We start from the raw sequence: 19,437 nt of genomic DNA, 5'->3' as shown, positions 1-19,437 counted from the left end.
CCCTAACAGCACAAGATGTGCTAGGCATGCTACATTTAGGTGCTCTAAATTCATCTTCCACATTTGATGAATTTGTTGCTTCTTTTCCTAAGCGATTGTGTACTGGAAGCAACAAACACATCAACTTTATTAGATGGCAACTGTCGCTAATCATTTGAAAGTGAATATGGATGAACCATGAAATAAAGTAAATAGACACTCGTCATTTTGTTATAAAATTACATGGCGAGTAGATTTTACCGGTTATCGTCGAATATACGTGATTAAAGGAGCACTCTGATTAGCCAAATTCAAAAAAACCTCAACAATTTATCCCTCTACAAGCGATGTTCTCTTCATCGCCTCGTGGCCAAGTCGGAAGAGCACGTGGCTAGTAATCCAAAGGTTGGTGGTTTACGTAAACCCTGGAGTACATTTTTCATTTGTTTAAAGTGTTTTTAGTGATCTAAAGGTAAACACATTATTAATATAGGCTATTTAACATATTTTGGAGGAGGAATTTTGTGGTTCATTGACGCTTACGGCATGGGGAACATACCTAGAACATACTAGGCACGTTCCCCAGGTACATGTCAGGCATGTGCCTAGAGGCGGACATAGACTGTGACTGTCACTTGCCATCCATGTGATTTCTCTCTCAGAGGTACATAAGGCACATACTGGACACATTCCCATGTACCTGAGGGAACATGATAGACATATGCCTGCTATGTGATTGTGCTGTTAGGGTAAGTAAAATCCGCGACTTCGATTTATGAAAATTCAGTTCAAAAATCTGTCACCATGAAAAAAAGTTTTCATATATAGACCAGTGTTATCTTTGAGAACCAATTACTCAAACCGTTGTTTCTGACCTTGAACAGTCATATTTAACGTTTAACGCTGAATGTAGTATTTTCCCGAGCCTGTATGAAAGTAAGATGCACTTGTTCCTGTGAAATGCCCAGAAGGATTTTTTTTCACTGGCAGACTAAGTGTATGGAGGTTAAGCACATGAATCTTCTCTTCAGCTTACTTGAATAATAAAGAAAATTGTACTTCATTTCTAAGATCCATAATGCCACATCATATTAAATTTACAGATTTCGTTAGGCCTGAGGCTGTTTGCTACTTTCCCTGTAAAACTACGTTCAGTTTTTCTAGCAACACTAACACATCTGAATGTCATTAGAAGACCCAGGTAAATTGAACGATTTTCGAGAACGTGAAGAAAACCACTTGCTCCTTCAAATCCTACTTCAAGTTCTGGAAGCATTACTAGAACAATATGGTATTTGTCGAGAATCTATTGAATTTGAGCACCGAGAAGAACATTGGTGTTATAGTTATGTCAAGTGGAAAACAGGACCTCCATATTCTCTTTCTGGTACGTCATGATTTTTTGATTGCTTTTTCTTGATTGACGATATATAACCCCGAGTTGAGCCCATTGGATGCACTTTTCTTATGTTTGTAAGCATCACAGCTGTCTTTAATAATTAAATTTGCACAGTGAGTTCCGCAGTGTACGACAGATGCCCAAGGTTGCTTCTTAGAAAAGGTTGCTGCTTGTACCTATTTTATCGTCCCACTAAAATTGTTCGTACGTTTGACCACGCAGATCACTCATAGGAAATTCAAGCGTACATAGTGATCAAAATCAATGTGGCTATTACTTCACTCATTCTGGAAGGTGCTTGGTAGAGGTCTAGAAACGTTTCAATAGCTTCCATCGTTTCTCTGTCAACCCAGTGTACATAAATACTTTGTTGCTCATATCCACTAACATCTTTTGTGCCATCACAGATCACGGAGAAAACAAACGAAGTACACTAAGAAAAATCGGTTCTCTGGACAGCGATGTATTGTATGGACGACTCCAAAAGAGCATTACCACCTGCAATTCACCCTTTCCTGCAATAGTAGGCAACCCAAAAGCAAAGTAGTTGGGTGGTTGAGAATTGGAAAAGCGTTGGACTAAACCTAAATTGTGTTACAAATATATCAGTGTGGCAAACTGCAAATCAGGGAATAAAATAAATTGTTAAGAATGACAGGTTTTATTGTCGTGAGGTAAATGGATGACATAAAAAGTAACAAAATGATCTTACTTAAGCAGTTCAAACAAGATGAATGGTAAGAAATAGATATCAGAGGAAAGCAGTTTCTTTCCTTTTTAAAAAAAATCGGAAATAAGAAAATAGGTTACATAACGTAAAAGTTTAATATAAACGCATAACAGCACAACAACAAACATATTCAAGAAACGAAAAGAGAGAAAAATATAGACCAAGGGACACCATTGGCCTAACAGACTTGCGGGCCTCCCATGCAAGATAAAGAGGAGGGACCCTAGTTGTAAATCCAATTGTTATAATAATAATAATAATAATAGTAATTATTATTATCATTATTATTGGAAACTCGTTTCCTTTAAAAATCTCTGACGCTGCCTAGGAGCATGTCTGCATATAGCGGTCATGTGTGCACTTTTCTTAATGGGTGGTCCCAAAAGTCAGATCGGATAGAAATCTCCGAGAGAGAGGAACAAAAAACTTTCTTAAGATAAATTCTAGGTCAAAGTTCGAAGCATTTGCTTTTGACTAGTGCGTTTCTTTTTCTTTTTTTTCGAGAACAGAAAAGTTTTGGCGTCTAGGAGATTACAGTATATAATTTTGATAATTTCCAAGTGGATTTATTTACATTTCAATTGGTGGTAATAAACAAATTGTCATTAGAAGGCGTTATTGTAAAAATTGAGTTTTATTACTTCATCTATCGTAAGTCTTACAGTCCCCTATACCTCGCTCCGCCCCTCCCCCAAGGAATATCGATGTTGAAAAATCTATGGTATAGAATATACTTGATCAACAATCAAAATTAAATATGTTCTTCCATTTAAGTACCTAAGGTTGAGGGGGAAGGGGTGAGCCCGAATAAACCTTTAAAGCCAAAAAAGTTTGTTAAAATAAAAGTAGTTATACTTTCCTCTTAATAGAAAACTATTACTGTAATTTATCTTTTACCTCTCTTTCTGATTGTCATCATAAATCACCAACAGTACACATACTTTACATAGTAGAGCACTATACTCTATAATTTTTCACAACTAAGGAAACTGGAAGATGAAATTCTTGAAACCGTAAAGTGGAATGTTCTACAAAATAATCATAATTCGTTGTTCTTAATTTAATCAGTAATTTTTCACATAGGTTCAGAACTACAAGACTAATGAGAACTACAGAACTATGAGACAAAAGACAGAACTATAGAACTAGAAATGAGTTATTTAATTCCTTCTTCTCTCAGACTAAAAGGCTTCTATATTTTGCTGAAATTGTCATTTTTTAAATATATAAGTCCCCTATCCCGGGCAAATTCTGGCTACCGGGGTTTCGAGGTAATCGGTACCCGAAAATGTAAAGTTTGTCGACTCTCAAATCTCGACAGTTTCTTAAAAGAGGTTTCACATTTCATGCTATTTCTTCGTTACAAAAACAGGTGTAATTAACTCTACTTATGAGGAATTACTGAACTTATACATTCCACGTAAAAAGAAAAGCGACAGCTATCACTTTGCAGCTAAGCCATCCAATATACACCTTCTTATCCCATAGAGAGACCCCCTCTTTGTCTTTCTTTCTTCTCTTCCATATAAAAATCAGCAACAACATGAGCACAATTCCAGTTTAAAAACATTCGTGTATTAGTGTCAGTAAAGAGAAAGAATAAAAATGAGACGAAACTGGATTCATAAGTTGATGTAGGGAGAAACAAACATATCTCAATGAAAAATTGAAACCAAAATATATCTGTTAGAGGTACAGAAATGCGACAGAAAAGGCGATAGAAGTTGAAAAATAAAAGAAAACACAGATAAAAATATTGGATTTAAATTTCTCCTGACATGGCAGTGGTAACGGCAAGTGAGGATCGTAATGAGAAGAACAAAGAATTACGTCGAGAAACGTCGTTGGAAATTATTCATCCAGAAGTTTTATCTGCCGCAATTCAAAATGTAGATTCGAAAGGAATCTTGCAAAATTGGTTAAGTAAGAAGACTTAGAAGAAAGGGAAGAAAAGGAAAAATAACATTTCTAGTAAAAAACCAAAGACGAGTGATTTGAAAGAGGCAGTGGTGTGTGATGAAAAATGCAGCGTGACTCCACCTAACGATTCTTCAAAAACCAATTTGTGTGATACTCAATCTAGTTCTTCTGAGACTTCGGATGTGGATGTTGAACAAGCCGAAAATTCTCACGCCCTTTTAAGGAGGAATAGAAAGTATGTTTCCGAGACTACTCTTAAAAGTTCAATAATAGTTGATCGATCAAAGCAGGTGGAAAACCAAATGAAAATACAGGTTGAAAAACCAAATTCAAGGGAAGCCTAAAGTTACCGAAATTCAGATATCGATTCATTCCTTGTTTCGATTAAAAAGGAATATTCAGATGTTATAACAGAAAAGGTTGGATGTATTAAGGGATTTGTAGGCAAAATTTATTTATCCGAAAACAAACCATTTAAACAAAATCCATTTCCGATACCGAAAAATAAAAAATAGTTTTCAATGCTAGATACTATGCTAAATTTGCTCCTGAATCGCAGGAACTTATGGGATCTCTTAGTGAATTGAAGTCGCCGAAGGTAAAATTTGTCTGGAATCATGATCATCAAAAGATTTTAGACAAATTGAAGAAAATACTGATAGAAAACGTTGTTCTCAAATTTACTGATCTGAGAAAGCTTTTCGTTTTAAACGTGGATGGATCTGGGAAAAGTATTGCTGCTTGTCTTTCGCAGGAAAACAGCAATGGGGAGCTTCAACCCGTTTGTTTTTTTATTAAAAAACTATCTGAGGCCGACAAGCATCTCAGTATTTACGAAATAGAATTTATTAGTCTTGTAAAAGCAATGTCCAGATTTAGACATTATTTGGTATCAGAACTTGATGTTCTTACTGATAACAAGGCATTGACTTGGATTCTTAGTAATTCTAAACGATTATTAAAGTATGGTAGTTGAATCTCTGTGTCAGTTTTCACTCAAAATTGAGCACGTAAGATCAAGCGACAATTTACTAGAAGACACCTTAGCAAGGGTATATGACCCCTATGAATTTAGTATTGTTGATAGTCTTATGGGTTAGTTGCTTTTAATAATAATTTGAAACTGGCACATAGATAGATTGCCATTGATACAAGAATCAATAGATAAATTGCAGAAAGAAGATCCTAATTTTAAAACTAATCGAAACATTAGAAAAAGGTAAAAATTTTCCGAGGTATGTTCTTAGTAAGAATATTTTGTTAAAAAGAACAAATTCTGTTCCCAAACCGTATAAAATTCTTATTCCTAAAGCTTTGCAGAGAGTCCTCATTGAGTACTGTCATGAGGATAAATTAGTTGGCGGTCATTCTGGGATATATAAAATGCTTAAGAAGTTATGAAAAGATTTACGTGGGGAAATTTAAAGGAAAATGTGAAAGAATTTGTTCGTAGTTACCATAGATGTCAACTTACAAAGGAAGACATTAGCAAGAAAATGGGTCTTCTAATTTCTTAATATAATAAACGTGTGGGATCGCTTCTGGATGTTGGATATAATCGGAATTCTTCCAGATTCTAGAGATTTTAAATATATATTAATTGGTGTTGATAATGTAAGCCGTTTGGTTGTGCTTGAGAAATTAATAATGTTATCTTCAACTTCAATTGTTGATAAAATATCTGATATTTTTAGCCGTGTTGGATTTCAAGAAGCAATTTCTACAGATAACGCTTCTGTATTTGTTTCTGATATTTTTAAGAAGTACTAGTGTACTTCTTATAGTATAGTTTACTTCTTATAGTATAGTATAATACTTCTTAGAAGTACTACAGTGCACTATAGTACTACTATAGTGTATCAACAAGATGTTGACTTGGTGCCTAAATACTAGCTATTCAGGTTATAAGATGTTGATAAAATAACCAAGAAAAAGAACGTGTTCTACAAAGTTAACCAACAGTTCTAAGTGACTGAGAAAACGATTATGTCTATATGAGTACTCCTTTTTCTACTTTTCTTCATTGTAATTACTATTGCCGGAGACTTAGAAACACAAACAAACCAATACAAATTCCATGACATGGCCAATTTCACAACAAAATTCGTCACCAACTTCACAGATGTTCCTAATCCATCAAATCTTCCTTTGAGAGCCGTCATTTTGTTTAAAAAAAACCTTCATTGCAGAGAAACAGCTTCCACTCCTTTTCCTTCTTCCAAGGGAAAATACACAGGTAAAAGACGCTGGTAGTTATCCCAATTCTCCTTTTCGAAAATACACAATACAATACGCTCTACGGTGTCCAAATGATTTTCTAAAACTGTTCGTGTATTTAACAACGCAATTCTCGCAGCAGGTTCCTTAGGGAAATGAAATGCTCCAGCAGCGATGCAGGGAAAAACCACAGTTGAAAACTGATTTTTCAACACAAAATCAAATAAATATTATAACAATTCTCCAAAGTTTTCTTGTTCGTATCTCTTGGACCACACGTCAACAATACATGATCAGCGGAGAGATTATAGCCTGGAGAAATCTTCACTTGTCCTGGTTTCAAAGAACGTATTTTCTCACTCTTTACTAAATTCTTCTCCTGTAGCTTCTGGGATACAGCTGTCTGCTCCCCCTATTGGAATAAGTAATTCATTCGTACTGTTAACAACACTGTCAGCTTTAATCATAGCGGTGCATTCTTGCATTATGGCACAAACTCGATTTACGCCTCTAGACTTGTTTGTGAGACCAACATTTTTTCACGGCAAGTATGGTGAAGATACCATTCGTTTCATTGAGTATTTTGAGTCTTACTGCGTCATTTATGAGTTTAACGCAGTCAAGAAGCGTCATTTGCTGCCATATCTATTATGGGACGGGGCTCTATCGTGTTTTTTGGCTCTAAATAGGACAGACGAATTTGCGAACTTGTCGTATGTAGACATTAAGAGACGTATGAGTACATTATTTGGGGGTTTTGTAGTTAAGAAGGTTACGGAACACACCATTTGATCTAGAGATCAAAAAGAAGGGGAACCCATTATGACATATATTTATGAGAAGCTAGATCTCATGCTTAGTTTCGATAAAGCTATGCCTATACAGCAACAAATTAATTACCTAGTCGAAGGAATATTGCCTCAGTACTTTAAACTAACATGTAATAAATCGTTTACGTTACTCGATGCGTTGTGTGAATTCTTGTTACCAGAACAGTAAACGGAATTAATTGTGAATTATAAGATGCTTGTTAAAGCTAAGTTTAAAGAACAAATCTTGCAGTATATTACACTGGAATTTATCGCAAAGATAGCTCATGTGTTGTTGCGCGTTAATTCTCGTGTTTCATTTCCTCTCGAAGAACAACAGAGAAAAGCAAAGGTGGCAGTTTTAGAACATCATGATATCCGCTGGGAAAGAATGCGGTAATCAACAGTCTGTAGATTCCATCCCGGTTCATCAACAGAAATGTAACTCTTTTTCTTCTTTTTGTACTTCTGAATGTAAGAGTAATATGAATAATAAGATGCACTGTTCAGATAAAACATTAGTATGCAACATGGTAACGATGAGTGTAATGTTTTAAATAGAGAAAATAGTTTAGGGAATAGAAAAAGACCCGTTTTCAAGACACACACTATTACTACGCCTATTGTTAGGGATAGGATTCTGCCTTGCAACAAAATTAACATTGGAAATTAACATTGGTTTGTTGGATTCTAGCAGTCAAATTTGGGAAACCCACTGATTAGGCGCTACCTGAGAGTCATGCTGTAGATACAGTCTACGAACAAACAGCGAACTTAATGCAAGCATATTTCATAACTGCGAAATATGTTACTTTATCACTTAAATCTAATGTTTCAGTGCTTGTTCGCAAGATTAATGATTTAGTGGGAATTAAAAATATTTTGCAATCCAATCAAAAATCTGTTCTAAACTTGAAATTTTTGTGAATGAGTCCAGAATGGATTGTGCCAATCCTGTCATTAGAGTAGTCAACCCTACCGACAAAAAGTTGTGTTTAGAGAAAAATCTCCACTATGGTGCTGCTATTGACATGAGGCCGGGTGCACATAACCCAAATGATACAGACGGCGCTCAAAATCATGGTTTGGTAAGTAAAGAAGAAAACAGTAATTTTTCTGCTGGGTTTGGTGTCAGTATGTGGACGTTAAACCTCAACTTTCTGATGATCAGAAGCAAATGTTTTATTCTGTTATAGAGGAGTATAAGGATTGTTTTTCTTAGAGTGTGATTTTAGAGTGGCTAAGGGTTACGTACATGGCATTAGAATGCTAGATAACATCCCAGTTCATACGAATTAATTTCCTACTCCCTTCCACTTAACAGAAGAAGTTAAAAAACAGGTTGATACTTTGCTCAAACAAGAGGTAATTAGGAGGTGTGCATCTCGTTATAATTCACCCATTTCTGTGGTGAAAAAGAAGTCTGGATCGTTCAGATTTATTTTAGACGGGAGAGGGATTAACTGCCATATAGCACCTGACAGCTATCCGGTACCGTCGATAGAGGACATTATTTCGCGTCTTAGTAATTGTAGCTACCTGTGCTTCACCGACTTATTCTGCAGTTTCCTGCAGGTGAGGATCGCTGAGGAATATCAACATGTCACTGCCTTTTCAATACCAGGAATTGGTTCCTTTTGTTTTACAGCTCTCCCACAGGGTCTTGTCATTAGGTCCGGTGGTTTAAACAGTTTAGTGAAGATGGCAATATAAGGATTAGAATCAGAACAAGTTTTTGGGTACCTTGATGATTTTTTCTGGGGTGAAAACACTTTTGAGGACGTTATCAATCTAACCACGAAGTTATTTCAACGAATTAGGGAACAGGTCTCAAACTTGCACCAGAAAAAACAAAATTGGCTTATTTTTCATTGACGATTTTGGGACACGATATTTCGTACGATATCTTGCGAATTTCCGAAAGAATAACTGGCTCCATTAGTAATTATGAACGTCTAAAGACGAAAAAATGTGAAAAGTTTTCTAGGATTATCTAGCTTTGTAAGACGATTTTTACCTAATTTTTCTGAAATCGCGGAGCATTTGAACTCGCTTCTCAGGAAAGATGTATCATTTAAGTGGACACAAAAGCAACAAGATGCTTTTGAGAAATTCAGAGACCTTATCATAAAATCGCCATATTTAATGCATTATAATCCGAAACACCCTGTATATTTGTTCTGTGATGCATGAACTCGCAGTCTACTTGCCATGCTCAAACAACCTATAAGTTCTCCAGATGACTCAGAGTTAGCACCCATTGCTTATTGTATTTCTCTAATATGAGTATTTCTCTAATATGAAACAATACATCTATCAAAAGTGCAAGGAATGTTTAATGTGTCAGACAACCAAAAACAAACTTGGTTCTGCTTATGGTATATTGCAAACGTATCCCCAAGTACTTCCTTTCTATCGCCTGTTCATTGATATCAGAAAGGGGTACACCCCCAGTAATATTTTGAGGCATAACTATTTGATTGAGGTTGTCGTTGCTGCCACTCGTTATACGATTTCTGGTTCACTAGGAGATATAACAGCGTCTTCTGTAAGTAGTTTTCTTTATGAAAACGTAATTTTGACATACGGTGTTTTTAAAGAAATAGTCACAAACAAAGGTACATTATTTTGGTCCAGGAATCAATCAGGATATTGACCACCCAAATTCCTATTTTGTTAAGTTCAAGACTGCGCGAGGAAGATTCAAGGTTGCTTCGATTGCAGTACAAAGATTGAAGAAGTACTACGAGAAACAGGAGAAGGAAAACGAGGAAGTGGGAGAAGAAGATGACGTTGACATAGATATATAAGAAATAATGGAGGATGCTACTACGAATGTCTGCCGTGCCGAAGTACAGGAAGACAAACAGAAGAGAGAGGATGAAGAAGAACACCGTGAAATTGTTTTTTGTCCTGCGGTGAACATGATAGAAAAACAAGATATTCCATCTGTGAAATTTCGTGAGGTTGTGATTGCTAACCAATTACCCACTTGGGCTGAAACAGGGAAGAATAGTTCTGGTTTGAAACCGAAGTTTGGTGCCAATTCTGCAATCAGCAAGAAAATTTGTGTTTTTCGAGGAGACATCGCTATGATTAAAGCTGACAGTGTTGTTAACCCTACGAATGAATTACTTATTCCATTAGGGGGAGCAGACAGCTGTATCCCAGAAGCTACAGGAGAAGAATTTAGTAAAGATTGTGAGAAAATACGTCCTTTGAAACCAGGACAAGTGGAGATTTCTCCAGGCTATAATCTCTCCGCTGATCATGTATTGTTGACGTGTGGTCCAAGAGATGCGAACAAGAAAACTTTGGAGAATTGTTATAATATTTATTTGATTTTGTGTTGAAAAATCAGTTTTCAACTGTGACTTTTCCCTGCATCGCTGCTGGAGCATTTCATTTCCCTAAGGAACCTGCTGCGAGAATTGCGTTGTTAAATACACGAACAGTTTTAGAAAATCATTTGGACACCGTAGAGCGTATTGTATTGTGTATTTTCGAAAAGGAGAATTGGGATAACTACCAGCGTCTTTTACCTGTGTATTTTCCCTTGGAAGAAGGAAAAGGAGTGGAAGCTGTTTCTCTGCAATGAAGGTTTTTTTTAAACAAAATGACGGCTCTCAAAGGAAGATTTGATGGATTAGGAACATCTGTGAAGTTGGTGACGAATTTTGTTGTGAAATTGGCCATGTCATGGAATTTGTATTGGTTTGTTTGTGTTTCTAAGTCTCCGGCAATAGTAATTACAATGAAGAAAAGTAGAAAAAGGAGTACTCATATAGACATAATCGTTTTCTCAGTCACTTAGAACTGTTGGTTAACTTTGTAGAACACGTTCTTTTTCTTGGTTATTTTATCAACAGCTTATAATCTGAATAGCTAGTATTTAGACACCAAGTCAACATCTTATTGATATACTATGCTTTGCAGAGAAAGGGAGACAGAAGCAACTGTGAATTGATATTTGTATGCTATCTATGTTATGATAGTAGTGAAGAAGGAATTCCCCCGTTTTTTCGTAGTTTTCATGATGGATTTTATGATCCGAATGTGGATGTATAGGAGAATGAAGTTTTCTTTCCATAGATTATTTTGATCTGATCTTACGATATGTTATTAGTTAACCTCTTGTGTGAATTTTAGTGATTTTTTTGAATGAACAATTTTTCATTACCTGCAGTGTATAAGGTGAATTTGAGTATTTCATCAAGAAGATGAATTGCGATCTACAGATGATGAATTATGCTTTATATAGCATGTACTTCTGTATATTTGAAGAATAGAATTGATTCCACAACTTTCATGCAAGAAGGAAGATTTTTTCTTTTATCGCTTATTTTAGTTAGGGATTTAGGAATGTGTTTGGTGATAGTGTGTCATGTTGATTTCGTTAAGGTTTTTACAGCGAGTGCAGAGGGCTATAACTCTCTCAATACGTCGGTCATTGTGGAACTAAATTCTCCATAATTCTTTTTTCCTAAAACCTGTTATCAACATTCTCATGTGTAGTTTTATCTTTTTTTTCTATGTATGGCTAGATTAATTTTCTTCTACCGCATAATAATTATTTGACTTTAGGGATAAATTTTATTGGTATTTGAGTTTTTATTTACTATATATAGATATATACGTATGGATTACGGTTTAACTATTACTTTTGCAATTCCCCCCGATTTTTCGTCGATTTTTATTGATTCCATTATTTCATCCAATTATTTTCTCCATTCTCATATTTTACGTGTTTTAGGCAGTCATTGACTGTATTCCATAATTTTTGTGATGTTTCTAAAATAAACCTATCTACTCTACTTTTATGATCTACTTGTACTGAATGAACTTTCCAGTTATGTGATGTGTAAGGACATTGTACCTGTGATTTCCAGACCTACATTTTGTGCTTAGTGAACGCTGTGATTACAACATCGACATTGCCGTGTTTACGTCATTTGACCGTGACTCCTCTGCTATCAACTGTGTAGTGTTGTGAACACTTATGCTGTACTATATCATTTCTTATCATATGGTTTCTTTGCAGACTATATTTGTTGCTGACTTCTATTATAAAGATTGAATCGAACTATAAAGATGGTCATGTTTTTTTTAAATAGAAAAACTAATAGTGATTTCTCCCCCGAAATGTTTTCATTCGGGACCTTGATTTCAGGGGAGGATGTGAAGATATGTGTATTTGGACACAAAGTCAAGCATTTTATTTCGGACTTCGGGACATTTTAAAAGTTAATGCAATGAAAAGCATAATCGTTTATTTAATGTTGAATCACTTTTCGATTTTTTCTAGGTTCATTTACTTTTCTGACGAGATACTTTTCTAGCTGTCTGTTAATTCTTTCTATACATGTAATTTCTTAATCAATAAAAACGACAAATTATTTCCCGGTGAGCACTAGTATCATTACCTCACCTTTGATTAATCTCTGAGCTCGCACTTTTCAACAAGAATGAAGAAATAGTCAACGACCCAAGATATTACCCCGGAAGGAACATCGAACAAAAACCATTGAGAGACTTTTGGAGGGGTAGTCCGAATTGAATTGAAAACGAGTTAACATGTAGGAGTGCGAGCTACAATTCCGAGCTTACGAGAAGTTTTACCTTGCTCTAGCCAAAAGAGCACTTTGTCTTAGCTACCGTTATAGCTGTCGACCACGATGGACAGTTCGTTAAAGAGCAATTTCGATTTTGATTGAATTTACTATCCTCGCAACGCTAGTTTTCCTGCCTGGGTTTCGGTGACCCTTAACTCATGACTACTTTGACGCCCAATAGACCAGAGAGAAAGGGTGGACGGACATCAACCCACTGGAACAATCGTCGAGTAGGAAACACCGAGATTTGCCAACAGTGGCAAGTTAAGTATTACCAATGGTACTCATACCAGCCAACTTCTTTAAAATAATGTATATGCAAATTATTCAAGGACGTACTCGCAGAACGCGGAGCACAGTGATTTTAGCGTCAAACTTCAGTACATTGTTTCCACAGAGAAATATAGTACACTGAAAATAGTACGTATAGAATTACGTAGAACGGATATAAAGCTACGGCTCTGATTATTACCTTAAACATTTTAAGGAAACTATCATTACTGTTTCTGTTTGAACATATTTTATGGAATAATTACTCGTTTCGTACGTACATTTATCTCAAGTCTGAATACGAGCATTTGTTCCCGATTTATTATTCGATTTGTATTTGTTTTTAATTTCTAAAAACATTGTAGTTGAATGTCTTTTCACTTTAATGCATTTGGTTTTCTGGTTTTCGTTTTGATAAAGTGAAAACTTTCATGAACTATAGTAGTTATTGTTTTGTTTTTCTCTAAAAAATAAGAATAAAAGTAGCATGGTCCGCGAACGTTGTGCAGTATGACAAATTTAATCGAGCAGATGGTTGAATACCGAAATGGATTTTCGATAAGATTAAGACAATTATTATCCAGTTAAAGTGGAAATGTAGTCGTAGTCATTTGTTCAGTTTTTATTTTTCTCCACGCTTTAGATTAGTTTCAAAAATCTTCACTGTTGTCAGTGTTGCTTTCTAACGTTGGCTTTTAAATTAGAAACTGAAGTATCGTTGCTCAGAGTGTATTTGATACTGTAGGAGGTAAGAAGAAAATACAGTAGAATTCCGAAAACTCGGCCTAATGCGGACAGAAGTGTGGCCGAGTTTGTGAAAATGCCGAGTTATCGGTTATGGAGTTAAATAAGTAAAAAGTGTTTGCTCAGAAAATACAGTACTGTACTTCTATGCATTGATTACTTTGGTACACAACAGAGAATACACTGTTCAATTACCCTTAAACAAAGTAAAAGTACGTAGTTTATGAAGGCATAGTGCCTTTTCAACACATGAAAATGAAAATTAATGAGTACGCACTGTACAGTAATTTACCTAAAAAGACAGACCTCTGAAAAATACCTGGCAATGACTTTGAACGAGTCTGCGCGTGTTTTTTTGCCCTGCTGGGGTGTGGCCGAGTTATCCGGACTGCTGGGTTATTTAGTGGCGACTTTTAGGAACTCTACTGTATTGAATTACTGTTATCAGTTATTAACAGTTTTCATCGGCGGAGTTTGACAAAAATCGTGACATTAACGAGCTTTAACTTTCTGAGTAAAGAAGAAATAAGTGAGCATCATTTAAATATAAGAGCATGTGCCTTATTTAAGCTAAGGCTGCTATATCTATGTTATCTCAGGTGCACGGAACTCGGCAGATAATGTACAAAACTGCGCAAAATAAGTACTAATATTTGAAATAAAAATTGCCTTGGCCGACATTGTATAGGGGAGACCGGGGCTGGTTGGCGAACTTTTTATTCTTTATTTTTTATGAGCATATGGTGCACTGTATTGCAATATAATGGATGTGTACGGACAGACCAATGTTTCCTCTAATAAATTCAATTTTTGGTTTTGTTTTGTTGCTTACAGTTTTCGAGAAATAAATTTTCTTTCTTTTAAAACGGAGTATATCAAACGACCCCTAGTAGGGGACTGGTTGGCTGATATTGTGGGGTTAGTTGGCATACTTCTTAAATACAGCAAAACACAAACGAAAATTGGATTTATTAGAAATAAACGTTATTTTTCTAAATTATATTATATATATTGTAATGAAGTAGGCTATTTGAAGTTTGAAATTACTTTTATTCACAACATTTAAAAGAATCAGCATTATGAAATATGAAAACTTCTTTCTTTTATTCAGAGTCCGGCATACAGTCTTATCTCGATTTCTAAATTTTGACAGTAATCCAATACATACACGCTATTCTATAACATTGAAGTAAAAGATTGTAGAACTGTAAACAAAATAAGAATAAAACAATGTAACAGTAAAAGTAATAGGAAATAAAATTCCACACTGGGTTGTTTGGCCCACTTGCCAACCAACCCCAAATGCTATACGTCAACTAACTCCAAGCCCATGTTGTGCAACAAAGTCGTAATTACTCAGCAATTGTTTGGCATTTACGTTTTACTGTTTGAATATCCATAAAATCAAAGTTCAGATCTAACTAATGCTATATTACTTACCTTTGTACTCCAAGTAGTGACGATTCTGTGATGTAACGCAGAACTGAAAAAAAAAAATACTTCAGTCTGGGAAAAACACTCTTTATCTAATAGAAGTGATAATCTGCAAGTCAAAAATTCCATATGAAGGTAGCAGGTACATCCATAGGTCGCTCTTTTATGACAGCAGCAACAGCTCATTATGTTAATTAATGAAGGAGTTATATGCAGTTCGTCAACCAGCCCCAGTCTTCCCTACACTCGGGCGGTTAATACTCTCTACATTCAAATTGCTTTATTTCCGTTTTCTCAGGTGTACAAACTCGAGGTTGGTGCACAAAGTTGCCCAAAATGGATGCTAACGATTGACATAAGAATTGTCGTGAACGGTGTTATACGAACTCCAGTCCTTGGCATATACACCATTTTCAAAGATCTTGATCTCCGTTTTCTGAGGTGCAGAAAACTTGGGATATGATGCACAAAAACTCCACAAAGTGAGTACTATCATTTGCTATGACAATTGAGGCGCCTAGTATCATAAGCCGCGAAATCTGTTTTTTTTTAACCGAAATTGAGATATGTATCGCTTGTTATATGTTTGATCTAAAGGAATTCCATGGAAACAGAATTTTATTTAAAAGCTTAATATTTCATATTAAAAAACTAGTTCAAATATGAGACTTTGTAAGATTATATATGGAGCTTCACTGTTCGTTTCGCGAGATTACTCGAAAACCTAAGCGAATTGGATGTAGCGGATTTTGATACTAGGCGCCTCAATTGTCTTCGTCGGCATTGTAAGCACTTCGGTATATGCACTCTTACCCAGTGACTATATATATATATATCCGTTATCTGATTTGTACGAAACTCGAGAGATGGTGCACAATTGGGGCATCAATGTGTGATATAGTATTATCTTGGTCGGCATTGTGTACACTCGGGCGGTTGTGATACTCCTTATATTCAAAAGGCTTTACGAGTATCTCAATTTTCTCAGGTGCACAAAATTGTCCAAAATGAATGCTAACGATTGACGTAAGTATTGATGTGAGCGTTGTTATACGAACTCCAGTGTCTGACATACCCTTTATTATTTCCAAAAGGTTATATCTGTGATGTTTGAAGTGCGCGAAACCCGGAAGATGCAAAACTTCACAAAACGAATGCTTACAATTGATCTAAGTGTTGTGAACAGTGTAATACGAACTCCAGTGCCTAGCATACGCACTATTTTCAAGGCGCTATATCTGTGTTATCTAAGGCACACAAAAGTAGGGAGATAGTGCACAATATTGCAAAGACGAGTGGTAACCAATGATATAACTTATACCCGAAACAATGTTATGCGAACTCCAGTACCTGGCATACATACTATGTTCAAGTGGCTATATCTTGTTATTAGTTCAGTGCAATTAGACCAAAAAAGAGAAAAACGATGAAACCTTTTCTAAAATGATCATGATACCCTATTCAACAACTCAGACAAAGACCCCAAAAATCCCGCATCAGGTTTTGTCACCATGACCGTCATATTGGATAGCCTATTTCGAACGCCAAAAGTTTTTGTGGAAACCATAGCATTTACTTTAACTGACTATGATACAGATTGTAAACACAGCAGAGATATGAACTATACCTCATTGAAAAAATGTGTAACTATTTGTTCTTATTGTATGAAAATTGAGAAAATTTACACTTTACCGAAAGGAAGAAAAGGGAAATTCCACAAAATTCTCAGAACAGAACCGAAAAACTGAGTGTTTGAATGTCTATTACAACATTGTTGGGAGAAGAAACAAAATATGTCTAAATTAATTTCTACATTTTCTCAGTAAAACATTAAAAATACATAATAATAAAATGTTCTAAAACTGGGATATTTTGATTGGATTCATATAATGCATTAAATTTCCTCTTGACCCTATTGTAAAATTTTCATCCCTGCACTCACCAGTTTTGAGTGAAGTCTTCAGTGTGTAGGTATTTGTAGAGGCTTTAAAATCCTTTACATACTTGGATTTCGGCCTCTTTGGAAAAAAGAACGGAAAAATCCATAATTTGAGGGAAACTTGAATGTATATAGATATAGATATATACTCTCTTTGCATGTAGACATAATCTGAAGAAATTAACATGTATAAGTAATCATTCTAAATACTTGTTTAGTTAGAAAGTAAATCAATTCCCAGGCTTGGATTTTTTCCAGTGGTTATATACATTTTTAAACAGTGTATATTCATTCTCTTAGTCTTCATCATCCCATACAAGGCAATAGCAAACCACCATGGGTTCACTTTGCCCAAGAAACTTCGGGTCAAAGACCTTTACTTGGGCATCATCAATTCAGCTAATTATCCGCTAGAGCTAGAATCAATTTTACCAAAAGAAGAATTCCAGAAGTTTTTGAACCCAGTTCCTTCACAATTAGACAAAGGGAGAGATTTAGGTGTGTAATTTGGGGTGATCTGGCAGTTGCACAGGTGTTAATGAGAGCTATGAAAATTAATGGTGTCCTATCCGGGACGAGGAATTTCACGTTCAACTATTGCTACATGTGTTCATTCCATGCCTGCATCTTTAAGGGTAGTGGAAACTGTGGAGAAATTCACTCATGTTATCTCCGCCTCCTCCAACCAGCATGTCGACTTGCAAGAATCTCGCAAACTCGTGACGCCAAAGATGTTTACTGTTTCATCAACTGGTTCAGGGAACATACCTCATTCGAGAAATCATCCCAACTTGCATCAATATCTACTGGTTTGCTAGCTGATGAAAATGTAAATTGTGATAAGGCAATAGAAGTTGGACTTGCTTCGATGAAGAAGCTTGAGAGAAAGGAGTTCTGTGAAGTTCACCTGAAACACAAGTCAAGTGTGAAATCTTTGGGCAGCTTAACAAGATCAGCGACTGAGTGCAATGAAGCAATTTATGTAAACCCAAGCCAGTCTGAAGAACAGTTGTCTGAGATCTTCAAATATGAAATATCTGCATATCCTCTCTTTTTTGATGAATGGGTTCTAATGAGGAAAGGTACAAAAATCATCGATAATATCTATTTCGTCCTCATCTTCGATTCAGGGAAAAAAAAGTAGTGCCTAAAAGCAGGGTGTATCCTACATAGTTGACGGTGGGCATCTTCTGCATCGTGGTGTATAGCAGCGTACAGCCATGTTCAAGGAAATATATCAATAATACAGTGCATATGTTGTTACACATTACGGAAAAACTCTTGTCGTTTTTGATGGATATACCGAAGATATCAGTACAAAAGATGAGAAGCATTTGCGACATGTAGGAAAGACTGCCATATAGACATAAAAGTAGATGCCACAGACTGAATTTCTCCTAAATGACAGCAACAAAATTAGGTTCATCCATCTTTTGAGTGGGCATCTCCACAAGTCAGGATGCAAGGTACTCTAGGCCAAGGCAGATGCTGATGTGCTGATTGTAATCACGGCTATTACAGAGGCCAAGAAAAGGCCTTGAAGGTATTTTGATTGATAAAAAAACAGAATAATTGTATTTAAAAATTATATAATTATATTTAATAATTATATTTAATAATTATATATAATATATTATTATTAATAATAATACAATTGGGTTTACAAGTAGAGTACCGTCTCTTTATCTTGCATGGGAGGCCCACAAGTCTACTAAGCTAATGGTGTTTGGAAATTGAAAATTTTATTATAAACACATGAAAATTTTATTATAAACATGCACATGAAAAATTTTCTTTTCGTTTCAAAAATCCTAGAACTCGATGAAACTGTCTTTTTTCTCTACATAATTTCAAGACATTGATATTTCAACTCCACTGTCCTACGACACCGATTTCTCCCAACAGGATACGCTTTTCTCTTTTTCTGGTAGATTTACCCTTCTTTTATATAACCCTAAAGTTTTCCTTCGATTGTACTTCTCCAACAATACTGTGCTTCTCACACGTATTGTTCTTTCCAAGTCTAATATCAACTTCAGGAGATTTGTTGCTTTCTCTCTTAAATTTGTAAAAAAAATCAACTGACCCTAGACGCAGTTCCACACACAAAAAAAAAACTTTCTCATCCCCTAACCTCAATTTTCGAAAGCGTCTGCAGTAGCGTTACTTCCTCTCAATCCAGACATATTTAGTTTTCCTCTAAAATCCGCAGAATTCTTTAAACCAATCAAAATTAAGAAAATAGTAATGTATTAAAGAAACAGCCAATCAACTTCATAGGACTTTGTTAGGAAATCTGAAAGGTATTCGGTGCATTTTAAAAAAACAGAAATTAAGTGCGCACCGGAGCTGGTTGCTTTCTTTGAAGCCGAATCACACGAAAC

At 35.6% G+C, this 19,437-nt stretch overlaps 2 protein-coding genes across 2 annotated transcripts in view; both read left to right on the top strand.

Annotated features, from left to right (window-relative positions):
• Positions 1–7,992: 7,992 nt before the first annotated feature.
• LOC145665206 (uncharacterized) lies at positions 7,993–17,559 on the top strand. Its single transcript, XM_081732492.1, has 3 exons — positions 7,993–8,188; positions 10,202–10,378; positions 17,354–17,559. The coding sequence occupies exons 1-3, from the start codon at positions 7,993–7,995 to the stop codon at positions 17,557–17,559; spliced, it is 579 nt and encodes a 192-aa protein (XP_081588618.1).
• LOC145663627 (turripeptide Ici9.1-like) overlaps positions 13,611–19,437 on the top strand; it is a 39,002-nt gene continuing 33,175 nt past the window's right edge. Inside the window, exon 1 of the mRNA XM_081729729.1 lies at positions 13,611–13,684. The gene's annotated coding sequence lies outside the window, so the exon portion shown is untranslated. The remainder of the gene's footprint in view (positions 13,685–19,437) is intronic.

Source organism: Thermobia domestica, chromosome 11 (genome assembly GCF_964235325.1).
Source record: "Thermobia domestica chromosome 11, izTheDome1.hap1.1, whole genome shotgun sequence".
Lineage (NCBI taxonomy): Eukaryota > Metazoa > Arthropoda > Insecta > Zygentoma > Lepismatidae > Thermobia > Thermobia domestica.
This window is presented reverse-complemented; position numbering and strand designations above follow the sequence as displayed.